This window comes from Jaculus jaculus, chromosome 8 (assembly GCF_020740685.1).
Source record: "Jaculus jaculus isolate mJacJac1 chromosome 8, mJacJac1.mat.Y.cur, whole genome shotgun sequence".
NCBI classification, from domain to species: domain Eukaryota; kingdom Metazoa; phylum Chordata; class Mammalia; order Rodentia; family Dipodidae; genus Jaculus; species Jaculus jaculus.
Genome location: NC_059109.1, coordinates 55,674,702 through 55,697,891, shown reverse-complemented (window position 1 = coordinate 55,697,891; position 23,190 = coordinate 55,674,702). Strand labels below are relative to the sequence as shown.

General features: G+C 41.7%; 1 protein-coding gene across 13 annotated transcripts in view; it reads right to left on the bottom strand.

The window, feature by feature from the left end:
- Positions 1-483: 483 nt before the first annotated feature.
- The window catches only part of Ppip5k1 (diphosphoinositol pentakisphosphate kinase 1), an 86,513-nt gene continuing 63,806 nt past the window's right edge, over positions 484-23,190 (bottom strand). For all 13 annotated transcript variants that reach the window (XM_045156548.1, XM_045156550.1, XM_045156551.1 and 10 more), the window contains 3 exons: positions 18,565-18,702; positions 14,498-14,611; positions 484-2,193 (listed from right to left, as the gene is read on the bottom strand). In XM_045156548.1, the coding sequence (XP_045012483.1) occupies positions 1,367-2,193; positions 14,498-14,611; positions 18,565-18,702 (1,079 nt within the window). In that variant the 3' untranslated portion in view covers positions 484-1,366. The remainder of the gene's footprint in view (positions 2,194-14,497; positions 14,612-18,564; positions 18,703-23,190) is intronic.

Genomic DNA, 23,190 nt, shown 5'->3' with positions numbered 1-23,190 from the left:
AATCACATCTGGTCCTAAAGACATATAAGGACAAACCTCTTGGGAACCCTGGAGTGTTTGGTCTTTGGCAAGTCTGTCCTTTGCAAACTACAGAAATATATATATTAAATCTTTGCTCATGTCTGTACAACACTGATCTCTGCTAACTGCTTAAAATAGAACTTGATTTTCTCTACTACAGCATGTCCTAAACCCAATGGCCCTATAATAAAAGGAGGCCCAGCTTCACAGATTGACCAACAATCCTCCAGAGCACTTTTTGCTTTTTGAGGTAGGGTCTCACTCTAGTCCAGGCTGACCTGGCATTCACTATGTAGTCTCAGGCTGGCCTGAACTCATGGCAATCCTCCTACCTTTGTTTCCCAAGTGCTGGGATTAAAGGCGTGCATCACCACGCCCAGCTTTTTTTTTTTTTTTTTTTTTTTTTGGTTTTTGAGGTAGGGTCTTGCTGTAGCCCAGGCTGACCTGAAATTTACCATGTAGTCTCAGGATGGCCTCGAACTCACAACGATCCTCTACCTCAGCTTCCCGAGTGCTGGGATTAACAGCATGTGCCACCATGCCCAGCAGCCCCAGAACATTTTAAATAGATCCTCTGGGCACTTCATGGCAATCGAATACCTACTTCTTCCTAGAGCCACTGTCCAGAGGAACAGGACTGGGACAAAGGGGGCCCTGGGAGATGCATGAAAACACCCATAAGCCAAGTATAAAAGATTAGTAGTCATGAAAGATGTTTGGGATGGAACTCTTTTCCAGACATTTCAGATGGCCCATCTTGGGACCATCTCAACAGTGTCAGTAAAGACAAGAGTTCCCTTGAATGCACATATGGTCTAAGGGTACCTCGAGATATTGTGATTATTTCCCTTAAAAAGCAAGGGCCCTATAACTCTCCATTTTGCATTTGCTTTCCTCCCCCACCCCAGTGTCTTTAGCAGTTAAGTGAATTTCTTTTAACCATCTAGGACTTCTTGTGATGCTCACAGTAGGTTAAGTAATGCTCAAGTTAGACATTCAACTTGCACAGATGTGGTTGCTTTGAACACGAACTTGCTCCTCTCAAGGCATAACTCTGGCACAGGTATACTTCATGCCATGAGGACTGCTTCCTCAGACACTCTGGTATGAGCTAAGGCCTTACTCTAGCCAGCAGCCAACAGAGAAAGCTGCTATTTCAAATGGCTGGTACAGTGTGATATCACTAATGAGAAAATGGCTAGTTACATGTTGCTGGTGGAAGGGATGAGTGCTGGCCATAGCCTAGAGATTGGCTGTGAGGGTTTGAATCACTAGACAGATAGTGGACTTGGGGAGAATCTTCACCAGGCAGCTGATCAACAATCTCAGGGACCACCCAAGACTACTAATTAATCTTCTCAGGGGCTACCTGAATCTGCAGATCAGTCTCCCTAGTGACCTCTTGGGATGGTTTTTCAACCTCAGGGATGTCTTGAAGCAACATACTGATTGCAGAAACCTCCTGACCCAGCCTGTCAACCTCCTCAGAGAACTCCTGACATGGTTGGCTGAGTTCTTCAGGAATCTCTTGGGTTGGCCTGCCAAATTCCTTAAGGGTTTCCTGGGCCAAGCCTCCAACCCTTATAGGGAACCCATGGACTAGTCTGCCATCCTCCATAAGGAACCTCTGATATGGTTGGTTGGTTTTTTCTGGATTCTCCTGACAATGTTGGCAAACTTCCTCACAGGCTTTCTGGGCCTGTTGACTGACTTCCTGGCATGGCTGGCATGTGTTGGTAACAGTGTCGTGGCTCTTCAGCAATGGCTGGTTGATGTCAGAGACCACCAGGCTAGGCTGGCTGACCTCAAGGATTTCCTGGCATGGCTGGATAACCTCCTCAAGGATGTCATGGCATATCTGTGTGACATCTGAGGTCTCCTGGCATGTCTGGATGACATCTTTGGTAACAACCTGACCTCCTGGATGGCTGGTTTCCACAAGTGGCTCCCGAGAGGACTGGTTTGGTTCAAAAAGCACTTGCTGTCCTTCCATGGGGAACTCCTGTATTCCATTTCCAGAAGTCTCCTGGAGCAGCCCAAGATCTTGATTTTCTTCAGCCACATGTACATTTACAGAAGGTTGATCACTGAAGCCAAAATGGGAGCTACCATCCGCTGCAGTAGGGGAGGAAGGACCAGCACTGGACACAGTGCTAGAAGGGCCACTGCTATCTATAAAACAAAGTCAGGAAACCAAGTCAGATAAGCCAAAAGAGTAGATTCCATTTGTGCATATAGTTCAAATGGTAGAATAGGGGCCCTTTGCTACTAATGTTTAAGAAAAGAAAGTCTGAATTCTTCCCAAATTTGACAGAAACATTTGAATTTGCCCAACTCAGAAAATGTAATGATGACCTAATGTTCATTACTGGAATAACACTAAGGTTTACTTGAGATTCAGAAGAAAATAAAGAGTAAGACCTACTTCATCTAAATTTCCACAAATATACTCCCATTCCAATTCCAAATTCCCATAATCCCTCATTCCTACTTTGAACACATAAGAACACATTAGCCCAGTAGTTCATTATCACTGGTACATACAAAATTGTTTCATTCATATATATATATGTAAAATATTTATTCAATACCAGGTTCTGTATCCAGAGAGTCTACTTCCATAGGCTCAGTGTAACAGTGTACATAAGATTCCTGGAGCTCACAGACCACTCTGCAACTCAGCCATGGAAACAAGGTTAAAGCTTTCTCAGGCACATCCAACCTACAGCCCATGGTCCATATGTGTTCCACAATAGCTATGAGTGTAGCCTAACACTAGATGATAACATCATATCACAAAGTCAAAACACTTAACACTACTGCATCTAGGTCTTAAGACACGTTACAAATTATATATATATATATATATATATATATATATATATATATATATATATATATATTTTTTTTTTATGTTATATCTATAATATATATATATATATATACATATATATATATATCAAAACATAAAAACCAATTTCCCCAATCCTATTGAAATAACCCAACTGTTAAGAATAATGAAGCAAGGTGCAGTGGTCCACAACTGTCATCTCAACACTGGGGATGCAAAGGCAGGGGGATTGCTAAAAGTTCGAGGTCAGCATGGTCTACATATTGGATTACAGGCCAGCAAAGGCTAGACAGTGAGACCCTCTCTCAACAACAAAACAAAACAAAAGAGCCAGATATGATTTTACAGACCTGTGATCACAACACTTGGGAAGTAGAGGTAGGAAGATCAAGATTTAAGATCACCCTTGCCTACATTGTGAGTTTGAAGTCAGCCTGGACTACATGAGAGCTTGTCTAAAAAAAAGAATCCAGGGGTTAGAGAGATGGCTTAGCAGCTAAGGCATTTGCCTGCAAAGCCAAACAATCCTGGTTTGATTCTCCAGTACCCACATAAGCCAGATGTACAGGGGGGAACATGCATCTGAAGTTTGTTTACAGTGGCTGGAGGCCCTGGCGCACCCCCACCACCTCTTTTTCACTCTCAAATAAATAAAAAAAATTTAAAACTCCAAACTATAGAGAAGGCTCTGCAGTTAAGGACATTTGCTTGCAAAGCCTGATGGCTTGGGTTCAATTCTCCAGTAACTGAGTAAACACAGACATAAAGTGGCAAGAAGTGTGTCTGGTATACACACACACACACACACACACACACACACACAAATAGAGAAATAAAAATTAACCCATTCAGGGGGCTACAGGGAATGCTTTGCAGTTAAGGTGTTTACCTGCAAAGCTGAAGGACCTCAGTTTGATTCCCCAGGACCCATGTAAGCCAAATGCACAAGGTGGAGCATGCGTATAGAGTTCGTTTGCAGTGGCTAGAAGTCCTGGTGTGCCCATTCTCTCTTTTGTTCTGTCTCTCCCCTTCTCTCAAATAAATAAATAAATATAAAATATCTTTAAAAAGAATGAAAAAAATTAATCCATTCATTGGGCTGGAGAGATGGCTTAGCAGTTAAGGCACTTGCCTGTGAAGCCTAAGGACCTACGTTTGACTCCCCAGGACCCATTACAGTGGCTGCGGCCCTGACATGCCAATTCCCTCTTTCTCTCTCTGTCTCTCTCTAAAATAAAAAATAAAAAAAAAATAGACTCTCTCTCTCTCTCTTTCAAATACATGAAAAAAAAAAAAAACCATTTTAAAAAGGGCTAGAGAGATGTCTTAGATGTTAAGGTGCTTGTCTACAAAGCCAAAGGACCTAGATTTGTTTCCCCAAGACCTATGTAAGCCAGATGAACAAGGTGGTACATGCATATGGAGTTCATTTGCAGTGACTGAAGGCCCCGACACGCCCCTTCTCTCTCTTTCCCTCTCTTTACTCCTCCCTCCCTATCTCTAATAAATAAAAACAAAAAAATTAGAAAAGTCACAAATAAACAACTGAATGCTTCACCATAAGGCCTTGGAAAAGAAGAAGGCAAACTAAAAATCAGGAGGGAAGAAATAATAAAGATTAGGGCAGAAGTTAATGCAATAGCAACAACAACAAAAAATCCAACAAGCCAGGCATGGCGGGGCACGCCTTTAATCCTAGCACTTGGGAGGCAGAGGTAGGAGGGTTGCCATGAGTTTGAGGCCACCCTGAGACTACATAGTGAATTCCAGGTCAGCCTGGGCCAGAGTGAGACCCTACCAAAAAAACAAAACAAAACAAAACAAAAAACCCTACAACATGGGCTGGAGAGATGGCTTAGCGGTTAAGCGCTTGCCTGTGAAGCCTAAGGATCCCGGTTCGAGGCTCGGTTCCCCAGGTCCCACGTTAGCCAGATGCACAAGGGGTCGCACGCGTCTGGAGTTCGTTTGCAGAGGCTGGAAGCCCTGGCGCACCCATTCTCTCTCTCTCCCTCTATCTGTCTTTCTCTCTGCGTCTGTCGTTCTCAAATAAATAAATAAACTTTAAAAAAAAAAACAACCCTACAACAATACAAAGAATCAATAAAATACAGAGCTGGTTCTTTGAAAGGATAAACAAAATTGATTAAACCCTTAGCAAATCCAACCAAAAGAAAGAGAGAAGAGATATAAATTAATAAAATTAGAGGTGAAAAAGGCATCATTACAACAGATACCAATGAAATTCAGAAAATCCTAAGGGCATACTTTAAGAACATATACTCCACTAAGTTTGAAAATCTGAAAGAAATGGATGATTTCCTAGATTTGTAGGACCTACCAAAATTAAATTAAGATGAGATAAACTAAACAGACCTATAACAAACACTGAGATCAAAGAAATTATTAAAAAAAAAATCTCCCAATTAAGCCAGATGTGGTGGCACATGCTTTTAATCCTAGCACTTGGAAGTAAAGGTAGGAGGATCACCATGAGTTCAAGTGCACCCTGAGACTACATAGTGAAGTCCAGGGCAGCCTGGGCTAAAGTGAAGCCTACCTGGACAAAAAAAAAAAAAAAAAAATCCCAACTAAAAACAGTCCAGGCCCAGATGGATTAATTGGTGAATTCTACTAGATCTTCAGGGCAAAACTAATACCAATTCTTAAACTTTTCCATGGAATAGAAAGGGAAGGAATCCTACCAAACTCCTTTTATAAAGCCAGCATTACCCTGATACCAAAACCAGACAAAGATGGAACAAAAAAAGAAAATTACAGACCAATCTCCCTCATGAACATTGATGCAAAGATAATCAACAAAATACTGGCAAACAGAATACAAGAATATATCAAAAAGATTATTCACCCCCAACAAAATACTGGCAAACAGAATATAAGAATATATCAAAAAGATTATTCACCCCCAACAAAATACTGGCAAACAGAATACAAGAATATATCAAAAAGATTATTCACCCCAACCAAGTAGGTTTTACCCCAGAGATGCAGGGACAGTTCAACATATGCAAATCAATGTAATATACTATATAAATGGACTGAAGGGCAAAAATCACATTATCGCTCTTTGATCACTTGGGCACTTCCAGCTGTGGGTGAGTTTTTCCCTCAGCTGGGCCTGGGCTGGGTTGGCCCAGGCTCAGGCCCAGGCCCAGTTGGAGGGGTATGGACTAGGCCCTAGCCCATACCCAGCAAGGAGGGGCCCCTAGTCCTTACCCTCCACATGGGTCCTTTCTCCCCTCCAGTTCCCCACATGGAAGGAGCTCCTTGAACTTTCTCTTTTTTTTTTTTTTTTCCATGCTTTTCCCCCCAGATCTGTGTCTGGTCACATGGCCTCCTGAGCTACACATGGCCCACATGGGTTTTTAGACTCCATGTGATGTACTTCTCTTCTCTCCCCACTTTCTCTCCCCTTATCTCCCAGCTTTCTCCTTTCCATACTACTTTGTAAAATTTGAATAAAATGTGGTATTATAAAAATCATTCTCTAGAATCTGGAATTGCCAATTATTTGGTTAGTTTGCAGATAGGAACTCAAAGATTGGGGTTCTACGAAACACCCCAGAACCCCATTTTCCCCATTATATAACCCATTATATCAGGATATAAACAGATATGATGAAAAGGCATCAAGTAAATGATGGCTTAGCGGTTAAGGTGCTTGCCTGGGAAGCCTAAATACCTAGGTTTGATTCCCCAGTACCCATGTAAACCAAATGCACAAGGCAGCACATGTGTCTGGAGTTTGTTTGCAGTGGCTAGAAACCCTGGAACACTCTATCTCATCTGTCTCTCTCTCTAATATCAACAAAGGGTAGGATCCCTATATTTAAGGTAGTAAAACCAAAGATAACCTTTAAAATAATACCCTTTAGTCCCTAGACCGTTCTGAAACATTCACAAATGGCGGGGGGGGCATAACCCAGGCACAGAAGGGAAAGTAGTCCCAGGAAACCCCTCCCCCAGAAGGGCATGCAGGTTGTCAAGACATGAGTAGATGTGGGAGTCTTCATGCTTGGGCCTATCTTGCCAATGGCACTGCTTACAAGCTGTGATGTAAGACATGTGTGGGCTGAGGGAATGCTGGAGGTACTCGGGCTTGGGAGCTGACCAGGAGGATGAGCACGGACATCCTGTCCTGGATCTTCCTACTCCCAGAGGCACTATATGTTTGGTTGGGGAAAAAATAGGGAAATTTAGGTGAGGACTCCTATGGGAAGGGGATAATAGAGCCCAAACTTCTTCTCCCAAAGGTGGTCTGAGGGATGCCCCCCTTCTATAAGATGTGAGCCAGCATTGGGCATAACCTGACTCTACACTCCTCTTTTCACTTTCCTCCACTTTCTTTCAGATGGGACAGTTGGCTTCCAGGACAGCCCAAAAGTCTCTGTTAGCCTTTCTCCTGAGAAACTGAGCTCATTTAGATAATACAGGGAAAACAGGAATTGCTCATTACTTCTCTCCAGAGACTCAAGGAGACAATTAGAAAACATATTAACATAACTCCAGATACCATGGAGGAGGAATTCTTTAAAGATAAACTCTTAACTCAGTCAACATCTGATATTGTAAGAAATTACAAAAACTGGTAACCAAGCCAGATAAGAACTTTAAAACAGTAGCTACAGGTAGCAACTTCTGTTTTATTATAATCCGGAAGCCAAGAAAAAAAAAAAAAAGGTACAAGAAAGGAAGATGAAAAAAGGAAGGAAGTCATCAGGATGTTATATTGATAATGAAGGTTGCTCAGGGAAGGGCCCCTTCATTGAAACATTTAATTGGATAAAATCTAAAATATGTTTACTTGATGTCAAGGTTTCAACCAGTAGAGAAATGGAGTCTTTTATGGTTAAGGCCTCACTCATTAACAGCTCACTGATGCTAATTCGTTATGGTTTAAGGGTTATACAAACTGGCTTTAAGATGCTCAGTAAAGTAAATTAGGTTCCTCTATTCATCAAAGTTTTCACTATTGAGAAACTGAGTCATAAGATAAAGGTTCACATATAAGTGCTTAATTTCTAAAGATGAAATGAGGTACACATACCTAAAGACATTATGACTTTAAAGATAGCTTCTATTTTCAACCAGGTGTGGTGGCTCACCTCTTTAATCCCAGCACTCGGGATCTCAAGTCAAATGCTTATATCAAAATTAACTCTAAGGCATATTCCCTACTTTAGGGTATAGTCTCATGCTCAAACAATGGTCCTCATCTGAAAGAAATAATTTCAAACTCTATGGATCTGTTTCCAATGTTCTCTGGGTAATCGGTACCCACACAGGTTATCTGGACTAATCAAAGATGTTTCAAACACAAGTGTTAAAACTTTATACCATCTTAATTGTTAAATTAACTGGTTTAGATTTGTATTGTTTTAAAGACGGATAACAGGTTCTGCCTATATTTGTAACTATTAGATATTTAAAGAGTAAGACGTGCCTACTTTCTATGCCTCAGATATGGCCTATGCTGCCACAGAACAACCAAATTTTAAAAGGTTGGACAGAATGACTTTAAGCTCCTGTGCCATTCTTTAACCAAATCTATTTCAGTAATCAAATGTGCTCTATATGTACATACATCCAGGCTGGTGTGTAACTTCCTTTCTAAGTGTGTTAATCACCTATGTAGAAGTCAAAGCCAACTGGAATCACTGGAGCAAAAGGGCCAATATTTTGGCCTGTACTCCCAGGTCACAAAGCCACCGGAGATGATGGGACACTGCTACACTGGACCCTGGTAAGTCACCTGTCTTCCTGATCAGGGAGGATACAGAGACACAAACAAAAATATCTGTGTACGGTCAAAACAGCAGAGTCACAATTGAGGAGCAATCAGTCCTCCAGGCTTCCTAAAGAAGGGAAAACTACTTGGCCAGCATGGTCCTGACTCCTAACAGAAAACACCACTAAGCTATAGGGCTACTTCTGGGTTCCTAAAGTCTCCTTTGGAGAGCCATTAATGACTTCCAAAGTTAATCCTTAATTAAATTTTCGCTATATGATTGGTCTTAAATATTCAGAGAGAAATATATAACCAAAGATAAAGGGATACCTAAAATATTATATGAATGGCCTATTAAGTAATACAATGGGAATTTTCCAAGAGGGGAAATAAACATGGCCTTAAGACGTTGTCCCCAGCCCTAATATTTCTAATTCTATAATAAGGAAAAACCACCATAGATGTCAGAATAAGGGAGGGGCAGAAGGACACATGTGACATGTAAACAGAAGGGAAGGTTATGGGGGGGGGGGAAGGAAAGGGGAATTTGGTAAAAGAGGTGAAATGAAAATCAACTAAAACAAGTAGCTTTTAAAAATTTTTTTAATTATTTATTTATTTGAGAGTGGCAGAGACAGAGAATAAGAGGCAGCTAGAGACATATAGAGAATGGGTGCGCCAGGGCGTCCAGACACTGCAAACAAACTCCAGATGTGTGTGCCCCCTCGTGCATCCGGCTAACGTGGGTCCTGGGGAATCAAGCCTTGAACCGGGGTCCTTAGGTTTCACAGGCAAGCGCTTAACAGCTAAGCCATCTTTCTAGCCCCAAGTAGTTTTTTTTTTTTTTTTTTTTAAGTTTTTTGAGGTATAGTTTCACTTTAGCCCAGGCTGACCTGGAATTCACTATGTAGTCTCAGGGTGGCCTCAAACTCATGGCAATCCTCCTACTTCTGCCTCCCAAGTGCTGGGATGAAAGGCGTGCACCACCATGCCCAGCCCCCAAGTAGCCTTTTAAAATGCCAAAACAAATAATATCTAAATCTCTTTATGTCAACTAAAATTTTAATTTAAATAAAAAATAAAGATAATTACAAAATCGTAAGAAAAAAAATTTCTCATAAAGATCATTATCAAGTGTGGATTTGAAAAACCAAGCTTCTAGTATAAGTAGCATGAAAAGGTTGTATAATTTCTACCACAATAAAGTAGAATAAAACAAGATGCTAGCAACAATAATCTCAGGACATTATAAAGTGACCCAAAGCAGGCAGCAATGTACCACCATCTCGTGAAAAATGCTGCTGCCTTAGGTTCAGATGGTGAGTGAATCTGTGTGGAATATGCAGCTGAGAAGCTATAAATGATCACACAGGGTGAGAACACTATATGCTGCTAAAGAAGGCACTTTGAATTTAGACACACAGCTAAGATGACTGTAAAACAGACATAAAAATATCTGCTGTGCAAACACTATGCCTAAGGGAGGTAGGATGACTATCTAAATATCAGATATAACATATCTTAGGGCAAAACTAGAGATGAAAATAAGCACTTCATAAAGATAAGAGGATAAGATAAAACTCCAGAAGGAGCATATGACCCTGATAAAACTTTATGCAACTGAAGGCAGATCCTGATAGCAGAATACCTGGCAGAGCTGTTACCAACAAAAACAAGCCTCTTTTCATCACAAGTAGAACAAACCCCCAGGCATATAGAAGACTTGGTCACCATTGCCAGCTCACATGATTATCAGGGTTGAAACATTTCTACTCAGTTGAGACATTTTCAAGGAGTACTAGAACTTTCACCAGAACAGACATGCTGGACCACAGGTCAGTCTTAATGCATTGATCTGTATGTCTATTATTCATGAAATAGTAGTCTACTTTCCTGATTATTTATAGTTTTTTTTTTTTTTTTTTTTTTGGTTTTTCAAGATAAGGTCTCACTTTATCCCAGGCTGACCTGGAACTCACTATGCAGTCTCAGGGTGGCCTCGAACTCTTGAACCTCCTACCACTGCCTCCTGAGTGCTGGGATAAAAGACATGGCCACCACCACTCAGCTTGATTATTATCTTATAGAAAATTTTGAAATAAGGTAATGTAAGTCCATTTATTTTGTTCTATTCTTTAAGATTATTTTGTTATTCTGTTGGTTTTTTTTTTTTTTGCATTCACACATGAATTTATAACAAGCAAAAATTCCTCAACAATCTAAGCTCAGAGAAAAACCTAGGGCTGGAGAGATGGCTTAGCTGTTAAGGCGACTGCCTGTGAAGCCTAAGGACCCAGGTTTGATTCCCCAGTACCCACATAAGCCAGATGCACCTAGTGGTGCATGTACCTGGAGTTTGTTTGCAGTGGCTGGAAGCCTTCCCTGGTGTGCCCATATTCTCTATCTCTGCCTCTTTCTCAAATAAATAAATAATTAAAAAATAAACAGGAAAATTCGATTGTTAGCCATGTATGATGGTGCACACTTTTAATCCCAGCACTCAGGAGGCAGAGGTAGGAGGATCACCATGAGTTCAAGGCCACCTTGAGACTACATAGTGAATTCCAGATCAGCCTGGACTAGAGTTAAACCCTACCTCGAAAGACAAAAACAAAAACCTATTGTTATAGGATCCAGTGTTTTCAAAGGTCAAGGGTTGTGTACTTCAGACATATGGAAAGGGTACAACCCATTGACTCTCCATGGTGTCATAGAGACCACAGCTCCAAAGGAGAACCCAATATGCTTTTATTGTTACTTGAGTAAGTGTGTATAAGCAGGATGGCAATATTCAATGTAACTCTGCCCTTACTTTCATGTATACAGCTATAGAAAATCACCTTTCAATGAGAAATGCTTCTCTACCTGTGTAACAAGCTGGCTGCATAGAGGCTGGCAACAGGAAGTCTGCCCCTACTAGCCCCTTGGAGAGGAAATGCCACCTTTTCTCCAGGTGTTGCTCCAGCAGAGGCAGCTCTTTTTGATGCCTGGTATTTTACTATTTCTCTTTGCAGTTTGAACCTCACAAGACAACTTTTTCTTTGACTGAATAATATATAGCAATTCTTTAGGGGATAAAAATAATTTGAGAAATATCCCTCCAGGTTATTCATATTTTGAGGTGGGTGAATGTCTCTTTTTAGCCATCAATGCAAATGGCTCGTGATATCTCTCAAGGATGTTCCAGTACTCTTTAGCTTGCTTTCTGGACCAGATGGAATTCAACAACTGCATGGAAGTTCTCTCCTTTCCCCGGGGTTACATGCTGCCTCCTCATGCAGTGACTTTGTTGCATGCACAGCTCCACCTTCTACACTAAGATATTATACACTTCTCTTCAGCTAATTAATTCTTTTCAAGTGACTCGATTATGACAAGTGATTTTTATTTACATTGCCTTCCTCCAGAATTTTCAGTGAGCTTGTTTTTGGTTCTGTAGACTGAAAAAGCTCTCTCCCCCCTTTTCTTCTTCTTGTTTGTAGGTACCTTTGTGATATGATGGACTTTGACCACAGATAAATCAGTTAAAAAATCAGAGTGTGTTAAGTTCTACTTTGAATAGTAAGCCAGATAAAGTCACAGTGGGGCAGATTACTTTGGGTTTCTAAGAATTTCATGAATTCAAGTCATGAAACAAAAGTTTTCTAATGCTTTGGTCTTTTTCTAAATGAATAGAACAGCTTCTAGCCATCAAGGAAATTCAAATTAAAACTATGTTGAGATTCTACCTCACTCCTGTCAGAATGGCTGCCATCATGAAAACAATGACCATAAATGCTGGCAAGGATGTGGAAAATGAGGAACCCTTCTACACTGTTGGTGGGAATGCAATCTGGTCCAGCCATTGTGGAAATCAGTGTGGAGGTTCCTGAGACAGCTAAGAATAGAGCTACCATATGACCCAGCTATACCACTCCTAGGCATATATCCTAAGGACTCATCTCACTACCTTAGAGATGCTTGCTCAACCATGTTTATTGTCGTTGTATTTACAACAGCTGGGAAATGGAACCAGCCTAGATGTCCCTCAACTGATGAGTGGATAATGAAGATGTGGCACATTTATACAATGGAGTTCTACTCAGTGATAAAGAAAAATGAAATTATGAAATTTTCAGGAAAATGGATGGATCTGGAAAGAATTATACTAAGTGAGGTAACCCAGGCCCAGAAAGCCTAATGTCGCATGTTCTCTCTCATATGTAGATCTTAACTACAGATGATTGGACTTCTGTGTGAGTAGGAAGAAAATTCAGTAGCAGAGGCCAGTAAGCTAGAAAAGAGATATAAAGGGAAGAGAAAGGAAGGGAGGGGGTATTTAAAAGGATGGTATTGTATATATGTAAGTAGAAGAATAGATTAATGGGGGTGAAAAGGCCTAAGTGAGGTCAGGGGAAGAGACTGAGTAAAGAAAGGTGGAGGGAGGGCCTATCAAAATCTAAGAGAATAGAAATAAATCATATGGAAACCTACTTTTTTGGACAATGGAACACTCAGGAGCTACAGATTGTTACTAGAAAATTTTCAGTGCCAGGGATGGGATACCTTCCAGTGAGTTGTTGGCCAGGGAGGACCCTGATGCCCCCAAAACATTATAGGCCATTGCTGAGGCCCTTGGTTTCCCACCAGGAATAGATGGTAAGACCCTACTGCTGAAGACCCCACATACTTGGGCTGCAAGGCCACTGAGAAATCCTGTTAGAACTGAGCTGATAACCTCCTCCATGTAGACCAGCTGACAGAAAGCTGGAAGAAGCCATTCTGCATGTAGTTCAATGGGAGAAAGAGAGAGAAATCACCAGTGCAGATACTCAACAGCGAACTCTGCAAGCCTTAAATTTGGCCAGCCAGGCCAAATGAGCCAACGGATGGGATAGTGAGACCCTTCCTTAAAAAATAAAAAACAAAACAAACAAATAAAAAGAGAACTATTTAACAAAAAAGACATGGAAGTTTTTTTTCCAGTGCACACAGATCCCAGTGAAAATATTTGCCAATGAACACTGAAAAAGAAGACAGGAAAAGAAAAGATGAACTTTCCCCAATTATATCTGTGGTCTTGATATCCAGCTGCTGTTCATTCAGGCAAATCAAAGAGGTCAGAGAGGCAGAAGGAGGAGAGAGGTAAGAGTTAATATTAACATGACAGGAGCAATATAAAAGGCAATGTGAATGTAGGGCACTCTGAAATTCAAGGGCATATTCTTGGTGTCAGGGGGTTAAGTTTTTTCCTCATACAAAGGATCAAAAGGCAGGAAAATTCTACAAATGTTAACCCCAATGCTGAGATAATGAATCTTTGCTTTAGCATATCCAAGGAAAATAACAAAAAGCCTGTTTGATTTCAGTCATTTTCCTAGAGGCAGAATAAGGCAATAAGTTTTAAATTTCATTTATTTATGTGAGAGAGAGAATAGGTGTGCTAGGGCCTCTAGCCACTGCAAATGAACTCCGGATGCATGGGCCATCATGTGTATCAGGCTTATGTGGGTTCTGAGAAATCAAATCTGGGTCCTTAGGCTTCTCAGGCAAACACCTTAACTGCTAAACCATCTCTCCAGCCTGGTAATATATATATATTTTTTTTTCGAAGTAGGATTTCACTGTAGCCCAGACTAACCTGCAATTCACTATGTAGTCTCAGCATGGCCTCAAACTCACAAGGATTCTCATACATCTGCCTCCTCAGTGGAGGGATTAAAGGTGAGTGCCACCACACCCAGCCTCCGTCTACTTCTGGAGTGAAGCATTGTGCCCAGACATTCCTGGTTTTCTAACTCACATACTTTTAACCTGTATTGATTGGATAGGTCTCATCCACCAATCCCTTTAACCCTCTTAATTTTGGTCTAGGCAATTAAAAAGAAAAGTTTACTTACACCAAGGGGGCTTCTCGGAGCGCTGCTGAAGTTGCAGGGGTGGGGAATGAAGAGTACGGGGTGGGGAAAACGGGCTGTCTGAGGCCTGGCTGCTGTGCAGAGAGTCATAAAGGACTGTGTAGGGAGAGGGGAGAGAGGGAAAGGGGCAAGAAAAAAGGGCACATGAGAAAGATTCTAAGTCATAGGTTCTCAAAAAATATATAAATAAATAAATATATATATATAAATCAAAGCCACTTTACCCTTCCCCTGGCTGAGAAGTATATACTAGAGACCCCTTGACCCAAACCATTTTCATTTTTTAAACTTTTGAAACTTTCAACTATATTCTATTATTTGCAGTGCATAAAATAATGGGTTTAATTATGACATTTTAATACATATGTCTTGTAGTGCTTTGATAATATTAACTCCCTATTACCTTCCCCTTCCTCCCTCCTGCCACTGTCCCTAAATAATATTCCTTTTGCTTTCATGTCATGTACACACAGTCGACATTCTGTATAAGAGAAAACATGATACCTGATACCAAATATACTTTTTGCTTGTTTGTTTTTGAGGTAGGGTCTCACTCTAGCCCAGGCTGACCTGGAATTCACTCAGGGTGGCCTCGAACTCATGGCAATCCTCCTATCTCTGCTTCCTGAGTGCTGGAATAAAAGGTGTATGCCACCATTACCAGCCACAATCAACTTTTTTGCTGTTGCTTTATTTTCCCAATGTAGGGTCTTGCTCTAGTTGAGGATGACTTGGAATTCACTACATAGTCTCAGGGTGACCTCGAACTCGGGGATCCTCCTACCTCTGTTTCCCAAGTGCTGGGATTAAAGGCATGCACTACCATGTTCAGCTAATGCAATGATTCAAAAAAAAATTGGGGGTACTGGAGAGATGGCTTAGTGGTTAAGGCACTTGCCTGCAAAGCCAAAGGAGCTCAGTTGGATTCTTCAGGTAAGCCAGATGCACAGGGTGGTGTATGTGTCTGGAGTTCATTTGCAGTGGCTAGAGGCCCTGGCACACCCATTCATTCTCATTCTCTCTCTGCCTTTCCCTCTCTCCCTCAAACAAATAAATAAAAATTTATTTATTGGGCTAGAGAGATGGCTTAGTACTTGCCTGCAAAACCAAAGGACCCAGGTTTGATTCCCCAGGATCCACAGCAGCCCAGCCAGTTGCACAAGTAGAGAAAGAAAGAGAGTGAGAGAGAAAGAGGATGAATATGCAGGCGAATGAGAATGGGCATGCCTGGCCTAGTGTCACTGCAAACGAACTCCAGAGAGATATACTGCTTTGTGTATCTGGCTTAACATGGGTACTGGAAAATTGAACCCCGGCCTTTAGGCTTTGCAAGCAAGTGCCTTTAACCACTGAGCCATCTCTCCAGCCCTAAACTCTGAATATTTCAAATTGTATCTTGAAAAATATAAAGAATTGTTTCTATATAGACTCAAATCATTGATAAGCTGAAAAAATTAATAATTCTCAAATATCATCCAATATCCAGTCCATATTCAAATTTCCCATTTATTTCCAAAATGTCCCCCCAGCCACCCAGTGTTGGTGTAACTGCACTCCTGAGATAGCTCTCGTTTAACTATGGTGTACAACTCTGTGTCCTGCTGGATTTGCTTTGTAGGCATCTTGTTGAGAATTTTTGTGTCTGTACTCATAAAGGATATTAGTCTGTGGTTTTCTTGTCTCTTTGTTTATTTATTTGTTTGAGACAGAGAGAAGAAGAGGAAGAGAGAGAGAGAGAGATTGGGCACACCAAACCCTCTAGCCATGACAAACAAATTCCAGATGCATGTGCCACCTCAGCTTATTGGGACCTGGAGAATTGAACCTGGGTCGTTACGCTTCACAGGCAAGCACCTTAACTGCTGAGGCATCTCTCCAGCCCCGTATCTTTGGCTTATGATGGCAGGGTAATGCTGGCTTTACAGAATGAATGAGAAAGTATTTCCCCCTCTTCTATGTTTTGTCAAAGATCACAAGAAGGGCTGGGGTTGATTCTTCTGTAAGTATTGGGGAGAACTCACCATGCCTGGCAGTTTTTTGATTTTTTTGAGGTAGGGTCTCACTCTAGCCCAAGTTGACCTGGAATTCACTATGTAGTCTCAGGCTGGCCTTGCACTCACAGAAATCCTCCTACTCTGTTATTAATATTTTATTTTATTTTATTTATGTGAGAGAGAGGAAGGAAGGAAGGAAGGAAGGGGGAGGCAGAGAGACAGAGAATGGGTACATTAGGGCCTTAAGCCACTGCAAACAAATTCCAGATGTATGCACCACCTTGTGCATCTGGCTTATGTGGGTTCTGGGAAATCAAACCTGGGTCCTTTGGCTTTGAAGGCAAGTGCCTTAACTGCTATCTTTACAATACTGTTATTAATATTTTTTATCTTATTTTACTTATTTGAGGGAGAGACAGAGAGAAAGAGGCATACAGAAATAGAGTATGGGCACACCAGGGTCTCCTACCACTGCCAACAAATGCCCAACAAATGAGCCACTTTGCTTCTGGTTTTATGTGGGTACTGAGGAATAGAATCCCAGGTTGTTGGGCTTTCAGGCTTGGCAAACAAGCAAATGCATTTAACTGCTGAGCCATCTCTCCAGCCCCTGACTTGAGTTTCTCTTTTTTGTTGTTCCTGTGTAGTAGCAACCCCTTGGAGCTACCTACTACCAATTTTTACATTTAGATATCCAATATGGAGTTTATCATGTATCACATGTGGATTCAATTTTAATTTCTGTCAAGTGACTACTTAGCACTCCATTACTTATTTAAAAATACTAGCTTTACATAAAAAAAATAATAATAATACTAGAGTTGGCCTAGAAATATGGCTCAGCAGTTAAATGTACTTGTTTGAAAAGCCTGGGTTCAATTCATTCAATTTGATACTCCTACCTCTGCCTCCTGAGTGCTGGGATTAAAGGCATGTACTACCATTCCCAGCTTAAGTCTATTTTTTTTTCTCTTTTCTTTTCTTTCTTTCTTTCTTTTTTTTTTTTTTTTAGAGGTAAGGTCTCTCTCTCTCTAGCCCAGGCTAACCTGGAATTCACTATGTAGTCTCAGGCTGTCCTCAAACTTAACAGTGATCTTCCTTCCTCTGTTACCCAAGTGCTAAGATTAAAGGCATGTGCCACAACCTGGCTTAAGTCTACTTTTATGTCTTTGTGGAGTGCTTATCTTTTTTTCTCAAACTATTATTTTATTTGTACCCTCATGCTTAAGTTAAATGGAAAAAAGACAATCAAATAGTTCTTCCCTATTTCAGAAAGTTTCCAATCAACACCAATTATGTGGTTGACAACTAACTAGGAATAATGACAACTTTGGTTCAAAAGCATTAAGGAATAATGGTTCTTCAGTATACTACAAGTTAACTACTTTGTTATAAAGAAATGCTCAGGCTGGAGAGATAGCTTAATGGTTAAGAAGCTTGCCTGCAAAGCCTAAGGGACCCAGGTTTGATTATCCAGAATCCATGTTAGCCAGATGCACATGGTGGCGCAAGCATCTGGAGTTCATTTGCAGTGGCTAAAGGTCCTGGAACACCCATTCTCTTTCTCTCTCTCTCAAATTAATTTAATTAATTAATTAATTAATTTTTTGGTTTTTCGAAGTAGGATCTTGCTCTAGCCCAGACTGGCCTGGAATTCACTATGGAGTCTCAGGGTGGCCTCGAACACACAGCAATTCTCCTACCTCTGCCTCCTGAGTGCTAGGCATTAAAGGTGTACGCCACTGCGCCCGGCTTTCAAATTAATTTTTTTTAAATGCTCTACTAGTGGCACCTATGAACTCAGTGGAGACAAATTCTCAGTGTTGATTGGGATCATAACAGACTGCACAAGGAAACAGGGGAGCACCAACTCTATCAAAGGAAAGCCCCCAACATTTTGATAATGGAGATACACGCTATTAGCAACTTCTTGTTCTTCAGCTGAGTTGAAAGCTTAGCTTCCCAAGCCTTCATGTTTAGTCCCTATTCCTCATGTTCTATGAGAATTGTGGGTATAAAAGTAGAGGTAAAGGTACAAAATAGTACTTTGTGTACCTGCAGATGCCTGTGCATGGGTATCAGTGTGGCGCTGGCAGACTCTGGTCAAGAATTCACTCACTTGACGCAAAGAAAGGGCATTATGCAGAGTTTCCAGGGGGTAGATGGTAGGTACCATGGAGCACCCTTCAAATCCTGTTGGAAAAGAGGTGAGCAAAGTCAATGTTATCCTGCTAGATATACTCTGACTGGCCAAGGAAGGATGGAGAGTCCCTGAGAACCATCAGGACAGTCTGGCTTTTGGAATGTGGTAGATTCAAGATTTCCCAGAGAGGGAACTCTTTAGAGTCCCTAAGGAAATCTATTTATCTCATCTCCAAATTTCCTAAGAAGTCAACCTGTTAAAGCCTCCATGTGAATTGAATAACCTCTCATTCTATCTATGGAGTCTGTAATGTCCCAAGGAAAAGTCAACAGAATTGCAGTGAGGTCAGAACTAACGTTGATCTTATACTTTCTGGGGGACAAACAGGGATCAGGAGGTAAGGGGATGGAACTGTACATCTAATGTGAGGCAGAGTCATGGGACTGGGGAGGGACAGCAGATTTCAGGTATCATGAATAAAAAACAGATTAGGAAGAAGGCATGGGATCTTAGGAGGAGTTCGTGCAAATTCAGGATGTGGGTAGAAAGGCTAGAATACTAGGATGCAAACTGGAGGGCATGCAATACACATGAAGCTCAGCCAAGGAAAACCACATGCATGGACGGGGTGGGGCATGGCAGTTCTTTCTTGGTCATTTCCATCACATCAAAGCTCTTCCCCTCAGCTCTACTGTACATCCCCACACTCGCTGGACTTTTTCTACTCCATCAGTAAATGTGAAACTTCCTCTCCTATAAAAAGAATAAATACTGACTTTTCCATTGAAAACCCAATAATACAAGTCTACCAGTCTGGTTAGGGTCAAAGGTAAACTACAATATATAAGCCTACTCTCAGGGACTACTACTAAGGGAAAAAAAAAATCCTCCCATTAGAGGATTAATAAATATGCACTCTAATCACTTTCTCAGCCTCCAATTTTTTAAAAGTTTTTTTTTTGTTTATTTGTTTTTACTTATTTATTTGAGAGTGACAGACAGAGACAGAAAGAGGCAGAGAGAGAATGGGCGCACCAGGGCCTCCAGCCACTGCAAATGAATTCCAGCAGCATGCACCACCTTGTGCATCTGGCTTACGTGGGAATTGAGCCTCGAACCAGTACCCTTAGGCTTCACAGGCAAGCGCTTAACCGCTAAGCCATCTCTCCAGCCCTCAGCCTCCAATTTTTCTAATGCTTCTTCTATATTCCTTAGGGGAACTAACAGCAGGCAGGGCAGCAATAACTGTGTCCTGTTCACCAGTGACTGAAACCCCTAACTCAAAACAACTATACCTGGACCATCTTCTAACCTCTGGTTCTGTGTGCCTCAATACCCCTGAAATCTACTGGTAGGAGGACAGGAGTCTCTAGCTCTTCAGAGTGGTTAGAAAAATATTTGGATTTGAAGATGGTAGTAGTGTAAGATTAGAGAGATAAGAAGAGTTTTTAAAAAAGGATTCTGGGGCAAGAGATTATTATCTTATACTGAACAGAATTGGGGAATGGGTAACAACATCAAGGTGCAGTGAGAAAGGAGACTAGAAAGGAGATGAACAGCCAATGCTAGAGCTTCCAAGCAGCCTGGTCCCAAGCCCATCCAAGCAACTAAATGCAAGTCACGTAGCCTTAGGGCAGACAGGAGAAAGGACTAGATAAGCTCTCCTGCCAGAAGTGCAATAAGCAAAGCAATCAGTCCCAGCCAGGGCAGTGGTAGCAGCCAGCCTGTGGCAGGGGGTACCGTAGAGGCACTCGGGGTCATCCTGGCCTGAGCGCAGCCAGTTCCGGAAGAGGCGCAGGTGGTAGGAGCACTGGTGCAGGTGGTGCGCCAGCGTGGCATCCAAGGAGACTAGCCGGCCCCTTGGGCAGTCAGAGGAAAAACTGCGCAGCAACCGGACCACAGGGTGCTGGTCATCCAGCAGCTCTGGAGGGGGCAGGGGAACCACAGTAGGAAGCACAAAGATAAAGAAAGAGAAGAGGGAGAGACAATGAGGGGGGCACTGACTGACACAAGCATTACTGGGCGGTGAGGACCACTCAGATCCAAGGTGAGCTAAGAAAGAAGCAGAGATGGTCAAAGCTACTGGGCATCCCTGACAGGTAAGAAGAGTGTTGGTATCACACAGTGAGACTCAAAGAAGGGACTAATTAGATCACATCATGCAAGGCCCTCCCCTCCTTGAGCAAAATTCAGTCAGTATATCATTCTGGATAGGGTCAGTTGATAGTTCTAAGGCCAACAGTCTTGACCACAGCTCCACAGCTTCTGAAGTTTTTAGATAAACTTTAGGGCTCACTTCTCAGGCAAATGGATTATAAGACTGGACAGAGATGAAAAGATTCAAAATCACTCAGAGAAGAGGGTTAAGAATAATATCAGATTTCAAGCTAAGTCCAAAGCTAAAAAGGCTCCCGAAGGCAAAGGGTAGGCCCTCTAAAACAGATTGTAAGATAGCCAAAGACAGCACCAATGCCAGGCAGCTGGCACAAAAGACTGGCAGGAAACCAGGTATAGGACTCGTTTGAAACAATGCATACATATATATGTTTTAAAAAACAAAATATGTTTTTTTGTTGTTGTTGTTTGTTTTGTTTTTGGTTTTTCAAGGTAGGGTCTCACTCTAGCCCAGGCTGACCTGGAATTCACTCAGGGAGGCCTTGAACTCATGGCGATCCTCCTACCTCTGCCTCCCCAGTGCTGGGATTAAAGGTGTGCACCACCACACCTGGCACTGTTTTTTGTTGTTTTTTTTTTTTTCTTTTTTTAAGGTAGGGTCTCACTCTAACCCAGGCTGGCCTGAGGTTCATAGTGATCCTATCTCAGTCTCCCAAGTACTGGGATTACAGGTATGTGCTACCACTCCTAGCTTCAGAATCTATTCTTGAAAATGCCAGTATTGACTAATAATCCTTTACCTTACTCTTCAAATAAACCTTTTAAAGTATTCATAAATCTCAGGACAGAGGAGGGCAGTGCTTCCATTACTGGGGCCAATATTTAAATCATTTTATCTTTTTTTTCCACTACTGATGAATCTAACTGTGCTTTGTTCAACTGGGGAGTAGACAAGCTTTGATTTTGAGTCCCTCATTGTTTTAGCTGTTTCATGAACTTTGTGGGTCCATGAGACTCAGCTGTAAAAGTTGAAGGCAGTGAAAAGTATGCATGGGGGTAGGAGGGGTAAGAAGAAGAACAGTGGAAGATCTTGGAGAAAAGGGATGTGAGGATGTGTAACAACTTGAGTGCAGGTTGCTGATACAGAGAAAGTAGGATCAAGGCAGGAGAGGATGACCCAAAGAGCAGAACTGGTTCCACATGGTGGTCCCATGAGAATCTAGTTTCCAGAGACCTTGGTTTGCATGTCAGGAGAAAACTCAGTACTATCTAGGTGAGTATTGACTATACAATGGTCACAGAGTTATGGGGGATCACTAGAACATAATGGTCTTGACAAATCCACTGTGTACATCTGACATTCCAGATGAGGGTATGCCACACTTCTTTTCCGCTGTATGAATTTGGTTTGGTGAGTTCAATATGTGGTGACATAATAAACCACATGTTTTTGCTGGTTATAATCACAGACGTGACAGCTCCTCAGGAACAGAGCCAGGGATGACTGAGGACTGCTCTTCCATCACAGCACAGAGATAGCACTGCCTTGCCCCCTTTCCAAAACCAGATCTAGCTCTTGTCAGCTGCTATTTCAAAGCCAGATATTATGCAAGGAGATAGTGATGACAGAACAATAAGCTGGCATACTGCCATGAGCCATCTACCATAAGCAACTGTACACAGAGCATCCACCCTCTGTAATAGTGAATCAGTCAAGCAAGACCTTGGCCATGACGTCTTAAATGAAATCAGGGAATCCTCTTTATCAAGAAACACAATAGCTCCAAATTTCTAATTTTGCAGCAGGTAGATAGATCCCAGATTCTGGCTTCACAAGTATATTAACCACCAAGTTCAAGCACAAGAAAAATAAGGGAGGTCAGAACAGCCCTGTGGAGGTGTACAAGGAGTTGGAGATCTTCAATCTGTTCTTCTGCACTATACCTGAATTGTCCAGCTCTTTCTTCCTCCCCTCCATAAGTGGTAAAATTAATTCTTCCACTGGTAAGACAACCAAGGTTTCAAGAACTGGAGATACATGTATGAGGATCTGTTTTATGAGCCTGGACCTTTTTTTATGGCACCTAAGAAAGAAACTAGGAGATATGTGATTTAGCTCTAGGTTGAGGGGTCTAACCTTCTGGCCTACATTATGGACCCTAAGTCCAAGTCTCAGTCTTGGGGTTGGTACACCGGGTTCTATTGGGGGTGACTGTGACATGTGCAGGCTAGAAAGGCTTGAAGCTATATGAGGTAGGCACAGATATGCCATTTTGAATGAGGGCTTCTGCCACAAGCACAAGTGAGAGCCTAAGTGTGGGAATAAACTGAAAAATAAGGCTGGTGGAACTAGGGAGAGATTTCAGCAGTGCCTAGAGGATAGCTGAGAGCTGACTGGGCTAGAATCTAGCCCTTGCCACAGG